We start from the raw sequence: 22,410 nt of genomic DNA, 5'->3' as shown, positions 1-22,410 counted from the left end.
AAATAAAGAAATATAATTTAAAGGCACTAATATGCAAATAACAATAAACATTAGAATCATAATAAAAGTTACTACCATACGGAAATAAATTTATAAACCATAATGTCCACTTTTCAGTTGGAAACAAAGAATAATTGTAGTAGTTTCCTTCATCTTGCTATAACTACATCTGATGTTTGGTTTGGTCAATTAATCAGGTTTGCATGTATGTGTACAATTCTCCACCCCATGGAAGAACTGAGATAGATACTGAGAAATGTAAAAGAGAGATATCATGACTGGGGTCAAATATGTGAAGGATCAATTTATGTTACAAAAGACGTTTGCAATGATGGCATGCTTGCATTCCATCAAAATAAAAGCTTCAGAGTGGGTTGGCCTACTGGAAGGTACATTAGACAACTGATCAAGACAACTGCCTATTTCTAGTTATCAGATGTTTTCAGGGACAAAAATCTCAGCAAGAGATAAAAAATTCAGCCAGATGAGGAGAAAGGCTTGAATATAGGACTTTAGCTGGATCTGTAGCAAAAGTTAATGCAGGGAAGGAGTATGAATGTTTGAATATCAACACTGTTATTCTTTAACAAAATAGCACTCAGCATAGCAGCTGAACCAGTATTTCTGATAGAACTAAGCATGCAAAGATCTGCTTTCATTTTGTAAACAAAACACTTGAATTCATTAGTAGAAAGAGTTGAGACTCGACCAAGTAGCTCATTGTTAGAAAATGTCTACTATTAAGCGCATAACTTACATGGTTCCTCATATTGCATAATTCAAATAGGAGAGAGAAAAAAAAGATACTCAGATCTAGTGGATGCTTATGTCTTCCCATCAGTATATGCTTCACCTGGGGCATAGCTGATATAACATAGCGCGGGACAAAAATTCAAAAGTATAAACAATTGTAAAATAAAATAAAAATTATATCTGAAAGTGTGTGACCTGCAAAATTATAACCAAATGTTAAAAAAGTAAAAAGTGTCTTTAAAGTGTGTGTGACTAGACTAGAGAATAAGTACTGAATGAAGAATGTCTATACCCAAGCCATGTAAAAAATCCTTTGTTCTCTTTTCTTGTTCATCCATTATCCCATTAGTCTCTCTATATAAATTCTCCACCATAAACACTTTACAAAATAAAAGTTGAACATTCAACATTTCTAGAAATCAGTTTCTAACATCTATAATACTCATAACAATACCTCCGTTATATTATATACTAATATGAAAAAAATGATCTATCTCAAACTGTATGAGTATAAAAATGCTTACCAAATCATCAAAACAATTGACGAAAGCATACCTTTGTTCCATATGATCCCTTAACTGTGATAGAGTTTTCTGATTCAGCTTTAGAATTAGAAGTATTTGATAGTCTTGAATCACTGCCCTTATTTTGTTTCTCATCCACATACGCAATGTTCTCAAAATCGGTCCGTTGACGGCAAGTGGGACATGTAATCCATTTCCGTTGATTCTTTCCAGAGTGCACTACTGCATGATCTGTCATTTGAAGACAACCTGTAAAAGTATAAAAATAGTTCAGAAGGTGCATTTGGAGATATCCATGACTAAAAGATTACCAAAAGAACTTGTTATATCATTGTCTGGGTATGCAACATGTTAATTGGAGTGAAAATTTTGATTAGAAATATCACTATCAATGGATAGAATTTGATGCAAACCACCTGGTTTAACCTGGAAATAGATTGCATTTTTTGACTGGATGAATCAAATGCCAAAAAATGGTATTTCAGTGTCTCACTTGCAATTTCTGCCTTTGCCTCAAGTAAAAAACACAAGATTGTAAAGCAGACCATCAGAAAATGTTATTTTATGACAGTGAAGCTAGGTTAGTAATATTATGATCCTTGACACAAGTCTAAGTATTTGCTTTCTAATGAATATTTGGAGCTTAAAATGATGATTCTGAATTGATTTACCCCATGGCTTTATATTTTGGATATTGAGATAAAGGTGCCCTTGCTGCTTCTAGCTCTTCACAGAACCACAAGCTAATGCAGTTAGGCAGATTTTTCTCACAACAGAAACTGTCCATATATAATCCACAGAAAGTCTCCCTTGAGGATGACCATAAATATAGCATGGATGGAAAGAAAAGAATAGAACCATTCTATAAAAGAGAGATGTTGAGCTTAATGATATATATCTCAAGAAAATAAAACTATCAAGTATTCCTTGCTTGTTTCTTTGAAACCTATTGATAAAGATGTTTAAGTTTACTAAATAATCAAAACCTTTCACATACTTGTTAGCCATTTAATACAGTATGTGACCCAAACAATGAGGTTATATTTAAATTCAACATAGCAAAATAGAAACGGTGACAAGAAATATTCATTGCACTTTTCCTATCATGATCAGGCTAATTTAGATGCAAGAAATTTAGGCTCTACAGTCAATTTCACTTTTTCAAGAAACATACAAATGCCCACCGTGCCCATCTTCTAGAGGTACAATTCTGCTCCAAAAGCAATACACTCTACTCCTAGATGAATTCCTCTCTTTTGTGATTCACATTATTAACCATTGACTAGCTGACAGAATCCAATTTGATTCGAATAATTTGATGAATTCTAGATTCTTGAGCACGAAAGATTATACCTTTAGAACAAGGATTCACATGCTGATCAACATGTGTTGACAAAGATTGAGAAGTTTTATGCTGGAAAACTGACAATACATGTCCTGGTGAACCGTGCTCAAGGTGTAAACATATGACTGCATTGTGTCTGTGCCATAAGACAATGGTCTTTGCTATAAAAATGAAATTTCCCAACCTTTTTACGTCTAACTAAATCAAGAGCATTGAAATATTTTTTTATTGTTTCTAAAAAAATATTTTTACGTCTCTCATCATGTCTCACTAATACTAATCAACACACTTGTAGAATAATAGCATCTACAGAACTTCTTTGAACATGTCCACATCCTCTTAAATGATTTCTCATTTTATCCTCTAGGCTATACCTAACTGCTCACGAGTAAGACACTTTTTACTCTTTCTTAATAACTCTATATATCCATCTCAACATTCTAATTTCAGCTACGTAAACTCCTTCTTTAATTGCCTAACACTCAAAGTTCATAAAAAATGATTGATCTAATAATCATCTTATAATAATTTCTTTTTATTTAAAGGGCACCAGGTGAACATACAAAAACTCCTGATGCTCCTCCCACTTTAACCACCTAGCTTGCTGCATAATATTTCATTGCTCTATTTTTTTGATCTTTGGTACCAATGAAAAATAAAGCATATATATCTAGTAAGGGTAAATAGAAAAAAGAATATACGAAGAAAATTATTAATATATAACATAATGAACTCAACACTTGTCGAATGTCTAGGCTTGATTGTTAGATAACAATTGAAAACTCTTAACTTAAAAGAAGTGATATTTCTCAAGTCAAAATCCTTTACCTAAATTGAATAAACTTATCCAAACCTAGTGTCTGTAACAAAAGGTGTCAAAAATCCAAATAATTAAATAATAATATTAAGAATTTAGCTCTAAAAAAATTAATAGACTCAAATACCACAGAACTGTCTTAAATCAATAAATTCTGCCTGCAACTAGAACCTTGCCCTCACAATACCATTAAAGAACTTTGACTGATTTTTGTATTTAATTTTACTGTATATTAGTATATCCCCAAGAAGCTAAATGAGTAGATTGCATTGTTTTAGAAAAAAACAATTTGTCTGTTTAACACAATTGTTTGAACCATAAATGCCCATCATTTGAGATAATGTGTACTTGTGACTGGGATTTCTTTAAACCAAATGCAGTGTGCAACAAACAGAAAAATTACATCTGGAAAAGGAATTAAAAGATCAAATTCCTTACAATTGCAACAAATGACATGTCCACATTCAAAAACCATCTTCTGATTAAAAAGTCTCTCATGACATACAGGGCAAGGCTCCTGATCTGTGCTACAAATGCTATCTTTAATTGCAAAGGAAGAATTTTTAGCCGTCTCCTGAGGCTTCGACAATGAATCAAGGCACTGATGATGTGTTACCTGATTAGACAGAGCCAATCCCTAGACAAATGCAGTACAATGGAAAACAACGAGTACTAAGTAGAATGTCAAAAGTTGTAAACCAATACAAACAAGAAACAGAAGAAATATATAATATTGCATAAGCTCCAAGACTAATGAAAATAGATAGCATGCATCACAAGTTTTCCATCCAGATCAAGTATACGAAATCTGAAGTTAAAACTTAACTAGCTGACAATCTATTGTGTTTAAAACCTTAAACCATTTGGCATAGTATGCATAATCAGAATTGCACATTAACAACTTCTTCCTCATCAGTTATTAATTTACCAACTTCAAATGTCCAAAGACACAATTCCCAAAGACAAACAGATGCATGTAGAATTGTAGACTACCACTCATTCAGTCATATAAGAAGCATCCTTAGTTCTACACTCTGTAATGCGAGAAACTAATTCAGTTCTTCGAAATACTTGTTCCTGCAAATATTTATTCTCCCATGATTACAGTATACCTTGACTCAATAGTCAGAATCTTTCTACCATAATACTTTGTGGCTTTGTGCAATTTCTAATATGTTTAAATGCATTCATTTACTGAAGTATATGACTGTGAGTGAACAGCCAGACAATAAATAAATGAAAAGGTTATAAAAAACCTTTACTATGTTAGTATTGGAACAGAACTTCATGCCATGCCAAGTTATGAAAAAATTCTTAAGACAAACACAGCGCGGGACTTCATTGGATGCCATGTGCATGATAAGTTAGTACTGGCCCTACATACTTTTTTTGTACTGGCATATTTCATGCCTACAGGTTGCCAACAAGCCTCTACAATGTGAAACTGAAATATCTAGTTCAACATAATGTCTAAAAAAAACCGTCAGTTATAATCTCCATAATTCTTTTACAAGGACACCATTGTGAAAGGAATAAGTATTCCCAAAACCATTATACTAAAAATTTCAATCATAGCACCATGGACACCCCAAAAAGATGCATATTTAAGAAAGAATATCACCTTGTACTGTTTCAATCATTCTCCAATCGAACATTAAGAATTATTCATCAAATTTTAAGTAATTGTTAAAAATATCTCCAAAGATGAAACTGAGAACAAGGACCATTTTCCAAGGTTCACAACATGAAGTCCAATCAATTAAAGGGTGAGAATGAAATACCCTCTCGCATTTTTGGTTTGTGATTTATGCCAGCGTAATTATCTTGACAGGAAAAGACAAAGTCCAAGTTTTCACCTTATTTAGCTACAACTGAATGTTCAAGTTCATAATCTTTAGACTCGAACCAGTACAAAATCTAGAAAAAAACAAGAATAATTTTCTTCTTATTCATTTTCTTCTATTAACCATTGATCATTTTTTATCCTTACACCATGTCTGTTATTTGTTAGAATAACATTCTATTTCTCTTTTTTCCCTCAAGATGAGATGAAAACTAGCAGTAGATATAATTAACCTATCATAACCTCAAATATGAGCCAGTCTTTGTAACAGTGAACCTTTTGAAAGGTATGATATCAACATTCATTGTGTCATGACATCATAATTTCCAGGATTTAAAGCTTATGACACTAATGGACTTTGTTTTGAATCTTATCCAAGCTTGAACAGTCATAATTGATTGCTTTGTCTCTTAATGTGATGCTTGGCTTTTCATTAAGCTCTTTCATTGATCAGGATGAAAAGTTCTTTCATTGATCAGGGACAATCTTAATACTATTCAGCCCTATTAGGGCAAGCAAAGCCCAAGTCCAAGAAACAGCAGCCCTCCAACCACAATCCAAGTCCTAATAGGGCCGTTCTCACCCAAATACAGGCAGGCACCAAGCAAGAAGGGTGTGGCAGCCCTACAAGGGAATTCTAGGTGCAGCACCCCACAAGGAAGACCCTAAAAAGGAGAATCCTAATTATTGCGCCCCACAAGGAAAGTCCTAAGCCTTAAGGACTTAGGGCCCTCACCCTACAAAACAAGGGTGTGCCCCAATCAAAAACCAACCAAGGAAGCCTTCAGCAAAGAGCCAGCTGACCCTAGTTTTGCAGCCTCAGGGTAGCGAGGAGAAGAAAGCGGAGAATTCTGCACGACTGCAGCCTTCTTCTTCCCGCCACAACCTTCTTCATCATGTTCCAACTTCCAACAACCCAAAGCTTCATCTAGCTACAACGAGAAGTCCTCAATGCCTGCTACATGCTATCCAAACGTCAGGAGAAGGTCCCAGCAGTGAAGAGAGGAGGAGATCGAGAACCAATAGCAACTGCAACCTGCCAAGAGCACTAATGAGTTGCCTGGAGACAACCTGTCTTTTCAGGCACCCATAAGCTTTCTATCACTCTTGTAAGACAACCTGCAGTTATCATTTTAGCTTTACAAGCAATAGAGATTTGCTTTCTTTCGGTTTTACGCTTAGTCTTTCTGCAATAGTTCTTTCCTCCGCCAAAACTACCATTTGAAAGATGGTATCGAGTCGACGAATCGTCAAATCCAAACCCCATATAGATCATCCATCATCCTTCATAAGAATTAAGAATAACTTTTTCCGTCAGTTCATTCACTATGCATTTATTAACACTAATTTGACAATAGAATTACCAAAATTTGAACACCTGAATTAAAGGCTAGCCATCAATGCCTCTAGGATATAGAACTCATACCTAATTCTCAACTATATTTATCCTAAATGAGTGTTACCTAGCATTTGGGCTGTATTTAACCATTATAATATGCATCACATGTTCTGCATCAAGCAGAAATTTAACCACCTCATCACCTTTCATAAACCAGAAAGGAAAAGAATCTAGGTTTGCAGATTTTGCATAGTCAACAATACTACTAGTTAATAATTGTATTCTACATACCTTAGTGGTTGCTAAGATCGTCTAAAGGTGAGCTGGATAAATGTTATATGATGCCCTACAGACCAAGATCACATACATCCCTATAAATATCAAAATACAGGTATAGAGACCCATACTTTACCTTCAGATAGCGAAGTTGTCCTTTCATGCGTTGCAATGATGACAATGACACAAACTTTTCGCTAGATAACTGCAAGCTAGATGGAACCAATTCTTCTTTACTTAGCACGTTAATAGCAGCAGGTTCATCCTCCGTTGCTTTAAGACGCAGTCTTGTAGTAGCCATTTTGATTTCGTCATAAGCACGCAGCACCTGAGCTTGAGCTCTTGACAAGGATCTTGCCTGAGCATATTCCTTGCGCATACCCTATGAAACATTAGGGCTTATGAATCATATATCATAAAATATTTCAAGCATGTTATGTTACGACAAATTTAACAGCAAAATGTTAAAAAGGGAAAAAAAAAAAAAAGTCTCTCTGATCCCTTGTCTTTCTGTTAGCTTCTGTCAACAGCATTATGTTCGCATCACCATTTACCATGTTGTGTTAATGATAATGGACAGAGCGTGGGGCAAAATTTTCAAACCTTACCTCCTAGGGGGTGTCATGAAATTTCAGACTTGACATCAGTCAACATTCGATGAAAATCTATTTCATTTATTGTGACTAAAAAAGAGAATTTTGGGCACATTTGTAGCAAATCTAAACATTAGGACAAAATGCACAAAAAAGTATTTGCCTAGAATTACTTAGTAATAGTGATGACATAAATTTAGCCAAAAATTTGTTGTTTTAGTATGTACTTCCTATAGTGTGCAACAACATATAGTATAAAGCAAACTTAAGAAACCTAAAATTTGCATTCAACCGTTTGTCATTTTTATATCATGCAAACTCAGTATGCTACTGTGTTCTGTTCCCTTCAATTAGCAGCTGGTTCTCAATTAGTTATCTTTTCTATTGTCCCTAGACTCCCTACATCAGTGTGAGAAACCTTTCAACAAAATATTTTCACCCTGTACATTGTTCAAAGCAACATAAATGGAGAGACTAACATGCTACACATATATAAATGATATCTTATGCCAAGCCTGGGATAAGGCCTTACACCATAGTGATCATACAACGTCACATGTCCCCCAGAGCAGCAAAAAAAGCAGCAGTACAGTACAAGAGACATTTTTCTCTCCTGTGCATGCCATTTGACACAAGCAGCGAAAAAAGATGCATATCCAATATTTTACTAGCTTGTCTTGCATGAGGCAGCTAGGGCAAGATCAAGACAGTGACATCCAAAAATTGATACCAAAGCTTTGTCCTATCATCTAAAAATTTCAAATCATGAAGTTTCAGTCTCAACCAGGATGAATGGTCAAACATGCTTTTTCTTACAAAGAACCACAACCAGCAAACCACAAAACAAAACCAAGTACAAACCAACTAATTTTTGCAAGATTATATTATGGAACAACCATCATTAATGATATCCAAAATAAGTCCAAGATATACCTCAAAAAGAAGCAAGTGTTTTTTCGCAGATTCCACGCCCTGCCTTCCCAAGATTGCTGTTGAATGACTTTTTATGATCCTAAGGGTAGTCTCCAGTTCAGAAGGGACTTTCAGTACCTGCGTCAAACCAAAGGATTGAAACAATAGGAAGACAGAATTATGAATACCATACTTGCTTATATATAAACTTTGGCAGTTGCATATGTATTATATAACAGCTTAATTTAATTGGTAGCTAACCATATCTACGTCAATCAGAAGTTCATAGAACAGAATTGCAAGACATGAATATATATCCATATTTTCCTTGTGTTTCTGAAAGAAGAAAAATTATTAACTATGGTATCGAAAGACCGAAAGAGATTCTCAGTGGAGCATAAAACTCCTACAAACAGCTAAAACTAGAAAACCTACCACAATATGCAAGACAATCTTCTTAGTGTAAATTATGTTTGAGTGATACAAAAAAAACTTTCAAAAAGTACATGCAGTCTTCAACTAAAATCCAGAGGGACCAGGGACCGCATTCGCGTTGAAAATTGTCGATGAGGATCTACAAGAGTGACTCCATCTATGCTAAGTGGAGGATGTGCATGTTGGCCAGTGCCTTCTAAAACAGCCAAACTTCTGCCTAAAGGATCAAAGAGAATCACCTACCTTCAGCGCCTACAGGCAACATAACAACTAAAATGCAAATAAATAACCAGTCCACGCACTTTGAGATACATGAACTACACAGTTGAATTGATCCTGACTCAAGATGGGTGCTCCCAACAAACATGATGGATTTCTTTTAAGAACAAATTTCCTTGAAATCCACTAGAAGCTCAATATTATCACATTAGGGCTAGAATCTGGTCCCAAGCAACAAAAGGAATGACCAGGTGGATGCAGAAAACCTTATGGTTTCCTTAAATACTGATTCATCTCCTCAAACACAGATATGCTGCAATACTTGAGTGTGAATTCATGTGCCCAATCATAGTCAAACAGTAACCAACACTAACCATTGTCTGATTGTCTTGTAACCTAGTTTTCAAGTTCTTGATGGTAGGGAAACATATTTGCTTAAAAAGGAAAGGGTTAAAGACTGATGCTTAACCTTAATGCAATCAACCCACAAAGAATGCAAACCATTAAGAATGGTGAGGAGCTCTTGGTTCAGATAGTAGACTTGACCATATAATAGTTATGAATGGCCAAAACCTAATGCCCTCATACTTAAGAATAGAGTCTCACTCATCAAGGTGTGAATCTGATTCACGTTCATTAACCTTTTCCCAGAGGAAGAACCTTGTGGTTAAATTTATGTGGTCAAGGATTGATAATGAAGACACAAGGATCAAGCAAAATGTGGATGAATCATTGGATCAAGATGACTATCTAATTTGGGATAAGGAAATCGAGTTTCCAACCAGCCAACTTAGACTCACTTTTTATCTAAACATAGCAAGTTCCCTCATGAATGCAACTGCGAAGATGAGGACACCAAGGTAAGTGAAGGGAAAGTAATGTGAAGGGAACTTGGCCCTTGGTAAGTGAAGGGAAAGTAATGTGATTCAGATTTAGGTCAGAAAGATCCATTAAAGTGGCCCTAAGTTACATAGCTACTAGACAAGAAAAATTCAGAAATTTAACTAATTTTCTGATTAGCTATGTTCTCAACAATTTGAATTTGAAACGTTTGCCTGCATCCATTAAATAAGATAATATTGTTCCAACTTCCAAACAATCTTAAAATAAAATTTTCTTGTTCCCAACACAATCCTTGGAAGGCTCAAAATAATGGGTAACCAATATATAAAAGATGAGAGAATTCAAGTCTCCTTGATGGAGGCCACATCATCCGTTGAACCAACACCTCAACAGCACAAGCAAAAGAAAATGATTCAACAAATTTCATGATTCGATCTCTTTTGTTCTTCTTTGACACCCCAGCATTTCCATAAGATGGCATTCATCGTTTATCTTTTAGGGTAGGAGTCAGCACAAATAATTAAGTATCATGCAATTCAAGGTTTAAAGTTTACACCTGGACTGGATACTCTCTCTTGTGTGATTCGCACCGCACACCAACAAATCGGACCGATATGGGTCTGACCATGGACTGACAAATACCCAATACATAACTTACATAAGTAACTAGCTCCAACTGGATTCCAAGAAGCTTCACCTTTTAAGGGGTTTGGGCCATTAGAATTCCTTTTCTTGCCCTGCTATGCTGCAATCTTCACATCTCACTTCGCCTTGCATCATTGCAGCAATTGTTAACCACTACAAGGACACCAAAGGGAGGCCCAAGAACAAGATACAAGGTCTACTGGACCTACAAGATCTGTTACCTATTTTTAATTGTTTTTCCCTTTATTGCTTGACACAATCAAGCGCTGGAAGAAGGTCAAGTCTTCTTAGAGAGAGATCAACATTAGAAGAACCAGTAGATAAACTAGAGGCCAACAAGAAGGGAGAGGAAAAGGAGCCCTTCTATGGAAGAGAGATGCAAGAAGACACATGACTAGGGTAGAGTGAACGAGCAACAAGAGGAAGGGGATTAACCAAAATCCTTCTCTAAACAATAAGAGTTAACAATAAAAGGGAAATGGGTAATCAAATCGTCAAATAGCATGACACTAGGCTAAGGACTTTGACATGGGCTGGGTGCATCACAGTCATAAAAAACAATCCATTTGCTTTTGCAAGCACCAAACCACTGCTAATAAAAGGCAATCCACAATAAGAATTCAAGCTTTTAACTATTGGTGTCAATCTAGGAGCAAAATCCATAGAAGGAAGGTGAAGAAAATACAATAAGACCATGAGGCAACTGCAAAGAAGGCCGAGACATCAACTGACCGATCTTCGCATCATCAGGTCAAGACAGATGGCGCTGATTGGGACCTAATTGCAAGCATAGGCATGTCCACCAAGGCATTAAAACCCACTTCATTATAACCCAAACACTGGTGCTCTTATAATCCCTTGATAGGCTCCACATGCTCCTATAAGGTGATGCTGTGACACTCTCAACCACTGCCACTTTACCATCAACCATTATATGGTCAGTAATAGGCTATACAACAAAGACAAGGAACAACTCAGGATATGCCAAAGTTGAAAGTGCTGATGTGCCAAAGTTCACCCAATGTGCCAAAGTTGACAACAAATTTGGTTTGACCCAACCTGCTCCAATTTTGCAAAAGATATCACACTTGAATAACGAATCCAGAAAAGCGACTAGGATTTCGTTTGCAAAAACGGAGCAGGTTGAATCAACTTTGGCACATTGGGTTGATGACCAAATTTGACATAACAAAGGGACTGAAGGAAACAATTCTGAAACCCAGCATCTCCTCATAAGACAGCCTATATGTTCATCCCAACATTGCTTAAACTTTAAATGAATACATTTTCCAGCCTAAATCCTCACCTTCTTTATGTATTTGTTTTCAGCAAACATTGCCAATAACCTGTATTGATTCAACAGGCATTTACAACTGGGATAAGAATACAAGTGAAGATGGCTCTACCACAAGAGTAAGATTACTCTAGAGCAACCTCAATATCACTAGTCCAAAACAATGATATAGCCTCTTTGCATGCAGGACTAAATCTCAAATGTCCGACACTTATCAGATAGGCAGATACTTGCATGCCTTGTCATAACTACAAACAGTCACTGAAACATAATGTATTTCAATCAAAAGAAAAATCACAAGCAGAATGAACTTCTTTACTACAATCATGCATACTATAGACTGCGTGAAGGGGCAAAAATATCACTAAGTGATACCTACATATGCTTCAGCATTCTGGAATTAGCACACAATTTAACAGCGTTTGTGCCAAAGCAATATGAACTAGCTCTCTTATAAGACAAAAATATATATGACATAAAAACGTGTAAAAGATTGACATGCATTAAATATTATATATGAAAATAACCAGTATATTTTGAATGACCCATCAATCTGCATCTACCGTCGTCCAAGATTACCTGAATGGCTTCTTTAACAAGACGTTGTTTACTCTTCTCATTCCCAGTGCCATTATCCAATGAGGTTTTGTTGTTGCGGAAAAAAAGATTTAATTCAAAATTACGCTTTTGCAAGTCCAATGCCTCCTCTATTGATTCAAACATTGCATAGTTGTTCGCTCTTCTCACAAGAGAGAGCCTAGCTTCATATACCTGGAATCATCTGTTGATCAGATAACTAATATTAAATTTCACATGGTAAATAAAAATCACATCCAACAAATAACCAACCTGAAATAGGACATCAAGTTCGCAGTGTAGGCATAGAGGACCATCACCATCATAGCAATTTGGACAGTATCTAAGCCGTTCAATATCATCATCCTTCGGATTGTCCATTGTTTGGTCAATTTCAATAAGACGGTTAATTAACTCTAGCCTAGAACTTCCTAGAGAGTCTAGACCAGTCTGGATGTTGTATATTAAACCACTTGTACTTCTAAACCTGAAAAAGAAAAAAATTTAGATAATGCTAATCAAACAAAAAGCACAAAAGAATTATCATGACAAGAAAAAGTACACTCTACCCTGGCACAATCACAACATAATGATCCTACAGCATCATTGGCAGGGAAAAAACCAACATCTTCTGCCTAGAGAGCATGCATAAATATATTTTTGCTACTTTGATCAAGGCATCCTTCAATTCACCATGTCTCTTATGCATTCCTTAATGCTCAACTGGAGACCTGTAACTCTCTCTTCTTGGGACCAAGGGAGTTTGCTTCATCCATATTATTATTCATGGTTCTTGACTTCGCATCTGCTTCTGAGTACAAATATTGTCAAAATTAACTCAAAATTCTCATATACTGTGGCTTTTGCCATTCTCACAACACCAATCCACTAGACCTGACTTTTATCTTAGGAAGATTTATACTGGAACAGAATGCAAGTTATCCCTGAAACATAGAAAAGGATTGTTTCCAACTCTCACACCTTCATCTAATCCCCAGTCTAGATTGATTTTCTGTTCATCTTACATTCAAATAAGGAGCAAATGATCTCATGCCTTTCTTCTTCCTTTTTATTTTTTGGGCGAGCAAAGGCTTTAGAGGTTTCAAAAGAAAAGTAAAATCTAGTTGTCATTCGTGAAGTTGCCTTGCAACTTACCAGATTTCAATCGAACTGAATGATGTTTGTGGTCAAAATATATAGGATTAAAACTGATCCACTGGCTTAGACAGAAATAGGAAGATCAAACACTGATGCAAATTGATGTATCGGGGATAATTTATCTCTAGACCTATCATGTCTAGAAGCTAGCCAACAAAATGCAACTTCTATAATATAAGAACAGATTAGTCAACAAAGATGAAAACAAATTAAATGATACCTATACAAGCATATTTTCAAAGTTAAACAGTATCCTTTAAAGCATAGATCGTCTTACCGGTCTATACTGATGTATCGACCAAATGTCGGTATGGTACGTACCAAGCTGTATCGAGCCATACCGAGTGTACCAACACATGGTACATGGAGGCATACCGATGTACCGCCTGCACTGGTCTCATGTCAGATCGGTTACCACCCGTACCGAGCGGTATGCTGCGGTACAATGAACCTTGCTTTAAAGCATAATCCCTTTCATTTTAGTGTGATCTTTTTACATGTTATTTGTCATGATTAATATGTAGATCTTTAATTGGATGAACTAGGAGTGGGGCTTATTTTCTAAATTATAAACAGAGTTCCTTGGAAGGAAATAATTTATGTTACACACCCCAAAATAGTTGGATAAGACCTTACTGTTGTTAGAGTGAGGCCTTAATCCTTCCCGAATTAAAACATATGATATACATATGTACACATAATTTGTGTATACTCGTGCATGTGCATAAGCAAAAACCCAAGCTATTCAACTATAGAATCGGGCGCCCCTCCACGTCGAATGAAAATAGGTAGCTTTCTACAACCTTCCAACTGTGATAGGTCTTCTACACCTTTACCTCCCTTATGGAGTCAAATTGTGAATTTTAACACCATCATTCCCGATCCCAAGCTCAAATGGAAAAGGAGGGTTGCATTAGGATACCAACAATCAGCATCACACTGTCAAACTTCAGGAGCATGGATCTTAGCTGTTTCTAGTATTAATTAGGTTGCACCTGAAAATGAGGCATTTTTACCATCTAGGTGCTCTAACGTACAAAGAGTAGACCAAGAGATCACATAGACACAACAAATCACATAAATGCTTTAATATGGTGCAACATAAGCAAACACAAGTAAATAAGTTAATTCAGGAGTATAGGATTAAGGCAACAATTCAAATCAAGATTTTGAATACCGGTTTGTATCGGCGTACCGAGCTCTACTTGGTACGGTTTGTACCGATATATACCGTCGGTATGCCCTACCTCCACCTACCACGTCAGGGCGTACCGACCGGTATGCCTCGGTACCAATCAAAATACTAGTACCGCCCGGTAGAGAGCGGTCCGTGTACTGGTATCTTCTTGGACCATTACATAACGCCCGTACCGAGCAGTACACATCGAAATTGCCTGATTTAAATCATGGAAATACTTTCATCCAAGGGGTTAAATTGGTATATATGAATAACTTTAATTTACAGGAAATGAAGTGGGTAAGGGAAATATAGAGACTAATAGTACTGGTTCGGTGTACTAGAATGTCAATAGTAGAAAGTAGAAACTATGTAGGTATTATTATATATAGCTCTAAAGAACAATGTTACCAAGGTGAAGACCTGGGCATATAATCATTACAATAAAATTTATGTTTGAAAAAAGATTTTGAACAATGTAAGTGCTTATGTCCCTCAAATAGGACTAGATAACAATACCGAAAGGAAATTTTAGAAAAATCTATAAAACAATTATTCAAGAAATAACTTTTGTTGAAAAAACATACAACTGGATTGAGGATCTCAATGTTTTACAAGGAAATAATATGAAGAGTTTAAAGGAGTGCATGGGAGTTCTAGATACAAAGAAAGGAACATACATCTTACTATCTTATACGTGTTGATACTCATTTTGATAAAAGAAAAGAGATCAGCATTTGATTGCTCATAAGAGCAGATCAAAATATACAGTCAATTTTTTTTTTTTTGATTTTTCACTAGAAAGGTAGTGAAAGTTACATGCAAGAATTATAGATTTATACATGGAAAATTTTCAACTTCTTAATAAACTGATGATACTAAATGTGTGTTTTAGGATATCAAAAAACGAAAAAAAATAGCCCTAAAACTAGATGGTGGAATTTTAAAGACAATAGTGCATAAAAATAAAATGCAGAAAAGAAAAGGTTCAACATTTGGATGGAGAAAATATTCATACCTTGTGAACTTTGATTGCCACTAAATTCAGAATCATGGCAAAGAAGATTCTTAGTCTCCAAAAGAAAGTATATTGTCAAGAAAGAGTTAATATGAGGAAATACAGAAAATTATCATTCATTAAAAAATGTATTGGAAAAATTCTAAAACTGAGAAAAAATTAAAACATATATAAAAAAATAAATAAGAGCTAAAAAATAAGCAGGAAAAGGATCAAAGCTTATAATAATTTCATTACGAGCTAGTTAAGGATAAAAAATAATTAAATTACTAAAGCTAATGAAAAGAATAACAAACATTTAAGACATGTCAAATGTACAAACGATGAAGAATAAAGGTGCTTGTTAATGATATGAAGATTAAGGAAAGATGAAAATTATTTTTATAAACTTATTTAATGAAAACCTCACCGACAACTTAGCTTCAGATATATACAATAGCCATAAGTTTAGAAATCAGAGATTCGATTGTAAAATTAAAACAAATAAGGAAAAACAAACTTTAGAGAAAATGATAATATGTAAGAGTTTACAAACTAATGGTATCCTTTTTAGGGTTTGGAAGAGTTTAGATATAAAGATGTAATTTGGTCCATTAGCAAAATTTTGAGGAATAAAAAAACATCTAACAGATGGATGAAAAGTTTACTAGCACCAATTTATAAGAATAGAAGTAATATTAAAAGTTCTCTAGGTATAGAGGAATTAGGCAACTGGGTTACACTATAAACCTTTGGGAAAGCATAAGTAAAAGAAGAATAAGATGAGAAAGGGGCTTCAAGAATTAATTTGGTTTTTTATTCGAAAGAAAAACACTTTCATATGGTTTCTAACTTTCTATTGACTTGGAAAAAGTTTATGTTAGAATTTCTAGATATTTATTATGCTAGATTTTAGAAAGAAAGAAGTATCTAGAAATTATATTAATGCAATAAAATTCATAATAGTAATGGTTACTAGTGTCAACACCGTAAAGCATATCTGATAAATTTTCTACAATTATAGGACACCAATGATTGAATTTAAGTACCAACCTCCATATATTGGTAATGAACTAACCCAATAGCTATTTGCATGATAGACCTCCATAACATGTGTTACTTGCTGACTATATTGTTTGGATTGATAAGAGTTCAGTTGATAATTAATTCAAAACTTGTGTTAGAAACTAAGATTAAGTAAGAGAATATATGAAATGTAATTTTAGCAACTAACAAAAAAAACTAAGGAACATTATAAGATAGATGGACAAGTTCTTAAAAGAAAAAAACTTAGGCATCTTGGATGTATTTTATTCGATAGGAGGAAGGGATTATCGAAAACATCATCTACAAAAGATTAGTGATTAAGGTAGAGAGGGACAATGAGGATTCTGTTTGATTATTCTGTGCCAATGGATTGAAGGAATTTTTTGATAATACAAGTGTAAGGCCAACCATGTTTTATGTATCAAAGTGCTAAACAACTGAAAAATATGTACAAAAAATTAGTGTAGGTGATTAGATGCACTCCAACAAAGGACAAAGTGATTGAAAATCATTAAAAATGGTATGCACCCATGCAAAGAAGATCTATAAATGTGATTAATTAAGGTGAGTCAATTATGATTACACTGCAGGCAAAGGTAGAAAGAGACCTAACAAAACTTTATTATAAATAATAAAAAGATAAATTGAGTGCTCCTAATTCAACTAGAGTTATCATGATTCGAAGAACTCATTGGAAAGAAAAGATCCACGTACTTAGTCACAAATAATTGGGACATTGCAGCTTCTTGTTGTCATTGTATGGGGTTTCTAGTGTCAATATCAAAATATAGTTCTCAACTTCTCATAGACTCATATTATCACCTAAAATAGAGGTGAATTTTTGTTTTGTGTGTCCTCTCTTCTCTTATCATGTTTCCTTTTTTCCTGTGCCATGAAACTAGCATATGTATGATGGCACAACACAGATCAAAACAAAGGTGTGTCGTTGAAGGTAAATCCTAATATGCTACAACCAAGATCAAAAGAAATGAACCATAACTCGTGGAGCCTAACAACAGAAGATTTTAAGATGAGATGGGAACCACCAAAAATAATTCGTCGGAAATTTACTTATCCGTAGAAAATGCAAATATCTCATTGCTATCAACTACTATCTAAGAAAAAATTGATGAGGTGAAAAATTAAAATAGAAAATAATGATAAGAAAGTATCCAACCTTGATGAAACTCTTGATAATCCTGCACTTTGAGCATTCCTAGAGAGAGATTGTTCAATCTTTCGTGTTAGCTCCGCTGAGGACTCCTTATCCTGGCTAATAAGGTGAAGGGCATGCAACCACCAAATTGTGGTTTGGTTTTCCATTTCATTCAAGATACTAGACACCTTTAAAGTCATGTCAAACATCGATCAAAATTGTGAATTTTTTTCTGAGACATATAAGAGAAAAGAGATTGCATACTGATGAGCTCTCAATTACCTAATATTCTTTGACATATCACAAAAAACACTTCAATAAAAAATTTAAAGGAAACTACATTCTTCTGTAAGTACTCAACAAATGCAAAATTTTCAAGAAAAATTTAAGCGAACACATGGTCAAAACTGAAAAAAAAAATCAAGAAATTGAAAATTTTTTAACTCTCATTCACATCTAATGTAGCCAATGATATGTCTCACAAATAAAAAACTGAAGACTTTAGGACCTATTCTCAGTCATTTTAGCCAAAGATTATTCCAAGGGCACAGAGAAGACTAGTAGGCAGCAAACCAAATGGTTCCATTTCATCAATCGCTGCCCCATCAAAATAGAAAATCCTTGAAAGAGGGAAAAGGAACTAAATCTGCTCTTAAGGAAAAAAGCAGCATACATCCATGCCAACAAAAATCAATTGCAATGCGTCCGACCATTGTACACAAGATAGCTGACAAGACAAGACACAAAGTCACACCTTTTTAAACCCTAAAAGCTTTCAATGATTATTTCCTTGTTTTATCCAGTTTCACACTTTAATAACATTTATACATACAAAGGCACCAAATAAATGGACCAATTGACCAACAATGCATTACAGACAAATATGTCGAAATTCCTCTCCAGCACAATGCTAGAATATAATGCTTTGCCAATATCAAGCTGAATGGAACAATATTTAAAACATTGATTTTACCTATTAATAGTCTTGAATTTCCTTAACAGGAAAGGAGGAAGTTGTCTGTGGAAATGTAAGCATAATAAAAGGAAAAGACAAAGATTCTTGGATGAGGAATAAGGCCTTCCAAATTTTGTCCAAAACCACATCCACTAACTGACACATTTGTCAAGTTGCTTCAATTGATCTGAATATAAGCACAAAAAATTTACTGTATATGACTTGTTTAAAGGAACCAAATAGAAGCCTAAACAAAATTCAATTTACCATAGCAAAGAATATGAACTTGTTACTCCAACATAAGTTACAAATATAGAACGCAGTGAAACATGTTGCAACTTGTCCACTTAAAATTCAACAGCAATCAAGTCAGTATGGAAAACTCAATTACAACTTTGAAATGCTTGTAAGGAAAGAAACATAATAAAGGGTGCAAAATGCCCCTTGAAAATTAGTCTGCTTAATTGCAAGAAAAAAGATGGAAAAGGACTTGCCACGGAAAGCAACCACAAATTCCCATATTTGAAGGTAATAACAACTAAACTCTCTTTGAAAAGATTGGCTGAACCACTGAACAATAATGGGAATAAGTAATTTGAAACAGGGTTTTGAATACTCATCCGTATCGACATACCAAGCTCTGCTCGATGTATGTACCGGTATATACCATCGGTACACTAGGGCACACCGATGGTATACCTTAAAACCTTAAAAATACCTTCACCTACCACGTCAGAGCGTACCGATCGATATGCCTCGGTAACGGTCAAAATCCGAGGCGATACCGATCGGTATGCATCGATACCAGTCGATATGCCTCGGTACTAGTCAAAACACTGGTACTATCTGGTAGAAGACGGTCTGCGTACCAGTATCCTCTCGGACCGATACGTACCACTCGTACCGGGCAATACACATCGAAATTGAAAACCCTGATTTGAAGAACCTTTACTTTTATTGTGCAAAAAAATGAAAACTGAAAAGTCAAACACTCATTTGATCCTCACCAAACAAGAATTGTTATAAACTTATAATAAACTTCCAACAAAAAACAGACTTTTGATAAAATTTTCCACACAAACAAAAAAGTGATTTAAGGAAACATAAAAAATGAGATAGAAGTACCTGCATGGATGAACTTTTGAACTCTTCCTGGGTTAGGGACATCCTTGAAGTAAACACAGATAAATATTTCTGTTTAATATTTTCACATGTCTTTCTCAGGCAACCAACAGCATAACATCTAGGTGATACTAGACAAGGAACATCAACTTCTGAAACTATTTTCACACTATTATCAAGTGTGGAGAAACAACAAGCATCATGTTCCAAATCTTTCGCCCCATTTTCAGCAAGCCCATGGACGATGGAGGTAACATCACCCGTTTTATTATTCTGCTCCAAAGATGTATCATCTCCTGATGAAATTGGCTTGCAGCCCTTTCTTGTTTTTCCCCTCTTGACATAGTACTTATCAAACCTGTCAGCAGAGGTTGATTTCCGCTTCCTCAATTCATTATTTTCAAGAGGCAAACCAGCTGATAAACAATGTTCTGAAAATTCAGAAGTAAGAGGGATTAGTTCAGCTAGATTGTGGTGAATGTGAAGATTCAACAAAGGGTCCAAGCGGAAATCATTAGAATGTTCATCAGCCAAGGCCAACGCTTCTCTATACAATAACACAGCCCTTTTTACATCCTCCTCAATTATAGCTATCGCAGCTAGACCATTTAGTGCACTAACAATTTTCCGTAGTGCTTCCTCTCCTTCAATTTTAGTTTTTCCAATGAGAACCTACATAGATATCTGGATATTAGGATACTAAACTTAGATATAACTTCAAGAGTTAATTTGGAAACAATCATTTATTTGTGTTTAGCATATAACTCACGCCTAGAATTTCCTCCATTGTCAGAGGATTTTGTTGCAATGAGCAGAGACCGGAACTCCCAACTTGAGGATGGCAACATGCCTGACGAAGCTTTAAAAGTGGGCCAACAAGCCTTGCAACTTCACTATGAGACAGAAAGCCATAGTATGAAGCATCCAGATCTACAAAAAGTAGAAATTGCACCACAGTGTGAAATCAAAACCCAGACTATGATGAAATATAGTAAAAATTGTAAATCAACTTTTACCAAATACAGCTTCTCTTTTACGAATATCATCTTTTAAATTTTTGATAATTTCATGAGCATGGCTCACACAAGTCTCATGTTGCTTCTGATAGAAATGTTCCTCAATTGATGAGAAGGTGAGCCACGACAAGCACACCTCCTGTGGAGGCAAGTGTAGCTCCTCTGCAACATGTGCTTTGGATGAACGCCACATTATTTTCCTAAAAAAGTTGTATACAAATTGCATAGCTACTCTATCTCTTCTCTGTAGTTGAAACATCAAAAGAACCAGGAGCATGGTAAGTATAAAACAACAAGCATCTTATAGAAATTGGCTAAAATCAGAATAAGTCACTGAAATACAATTTCTCATCACATTTATAAGGTCATGTATACTAGTATATATAAATCATTCCAGACAGATACACAAGCATATTCATGTAATTCACAGTTACAAACAATCATGCATGATTGCTGTAGAACACAGAAAATATGAAAAACTACTGACATTTGCTGGTTCAAACAAATGTTTCAAGCCCAGCAATAACAAGTGTTAGACACTGACAAACTTATTACAACCTGTACATATATACTGCATAATCTGATTGCTTCCCAGTAGTGATCTTCTATTATTTTTTTATTCACCCTTGTCATTGGCTGTTATTAAGTTATTACTGAGACAATCTAACCAAAACTCGCTCTATTAAGAGGGCTATTAAGTTATTACTGAGAGTCTGAGACAGAAAAAAAAGTAAAATAAAAGAGAAAAAGACCAAAACACAGAAGAGGTGTCACCATTCTAAAGGATAAACATGAAAAACAGAACAAAATCCTAAAAATTTAGGAAGGCACTTCTGCTAAACAACAGGGATGACCAAACAGAAATATCAACTAGCCACGTCAAAATGTTCGTTCTAAATGACAAAAAAGTTATAATATCAAAACTTTCCAGGCTGGAAGAAAGAAATAAAATCTTGAGAACCTCAAAAGACTAGAGATGCGTTGAATTCTGAAAGCAGAATTTAACAAACTCCATTCTTTTACAGCAACTGTGTAGGATGATAAAATGTGGTTGATAAACCCACAGGAACCACCATAAGCAACACAAGCAGTATCAAATTGTCAAGCCAACTTGACTACTAATTTCAGCAGAATGAATGAACAGTGTCTTCTAAACAACATGGAGATCTTAGTTTTAGTAGGCAAAACCCCAATGAACTTCTGGTGGCATCAACAAATTTTTTCAAACTTAAATAGGTGATAAATAGAAGCAAGTGAGGAAATGGAATTCCAATCAAAAGGTAATAAACCTATTTCTTTTCAATGCACATATTGACTACAATCATGATAATTCACAAAAGTATTTGTAAAAGATATAGAGGCAACTTT

The 22,410-nt window shown here is 35.0% G+C and overlaps 1 protein-coding gene across 3 annotated transcripts in view; it reads right to left on the bottom strand.

The window, feature by feature from the left end:
* LOC135582761 (uncharacterized) overlaps positions 1–22,410 on the bottom strand; it is a 39,558-nt gene that overhangs the window by 2,378 nt on the left and 14,770 nt on the right. For all 3 annotated transcript variants that reach the window (XR_010494954.1, XM_065142627.1, XM_009393400.3), the window contains exons 8-17: positions 21,043–21,286; positions 20,796–20,956; positions 20,030–20,698; positions 17,971–18,137; positions 12,688–12,901; positions 12,418–12,609; positions 8,424–8,540; positions 7,034–7,279; positions 3,878–4,076; positions 1,309–1,526 (exon numbers count right to left, since the gene is read on the bottom strand). Coding sequence is in view for 2 of the 3 variants with exons in the window: in XM_065142627.1 (XP_064998699.1) it covers positions 1,309–1,526; positions 3,878–4,076; positions 7,034–7,279; positions 8,424–8,540; positions 12,418–12,609; positions 12,688–12,901; positions 17,971–18,137; positions 20,030–20,698; positions 20,796–20,956; positions 21,043–21,286 (2,427 nt within the window). In the remaining variant the exon portion in view is untranslated. The remainder of the gene's footprint in view (positions 1–1,308; positions 1,527–3,877; positions 4,077–7,033; positions 7,280–8,423; positions 8,541–12,417; positions 12,610–12,687; positions 12,902–17,970; positions 18,138–20,029; positions 20,699–20,795; positions 20,957–21,042; positions 21,287–22,410) is intronic.

Source organism: Musa acuminata, chromosome BXJ3-3, assembly GCF_036884655.1.
Source record: "Musa acuminata AAA Group cultivar baxijiao chromosome BXJ3-3, Cavendish_Baxijiao_AAA, whole genome shotgun sequence".
Classification (NCBI taxonomy): domain Eukaryota; kingdom Viridiplantae; phylum Streptophyta; class Magnoliopsida; order Zingiberales; family Musaceae; genus Musa; species Musa acuminata.
Note: the sequence above shows the minus strand (reverse complement) of the source record. Positions and strands in the feature narration are given on the sequence as shown.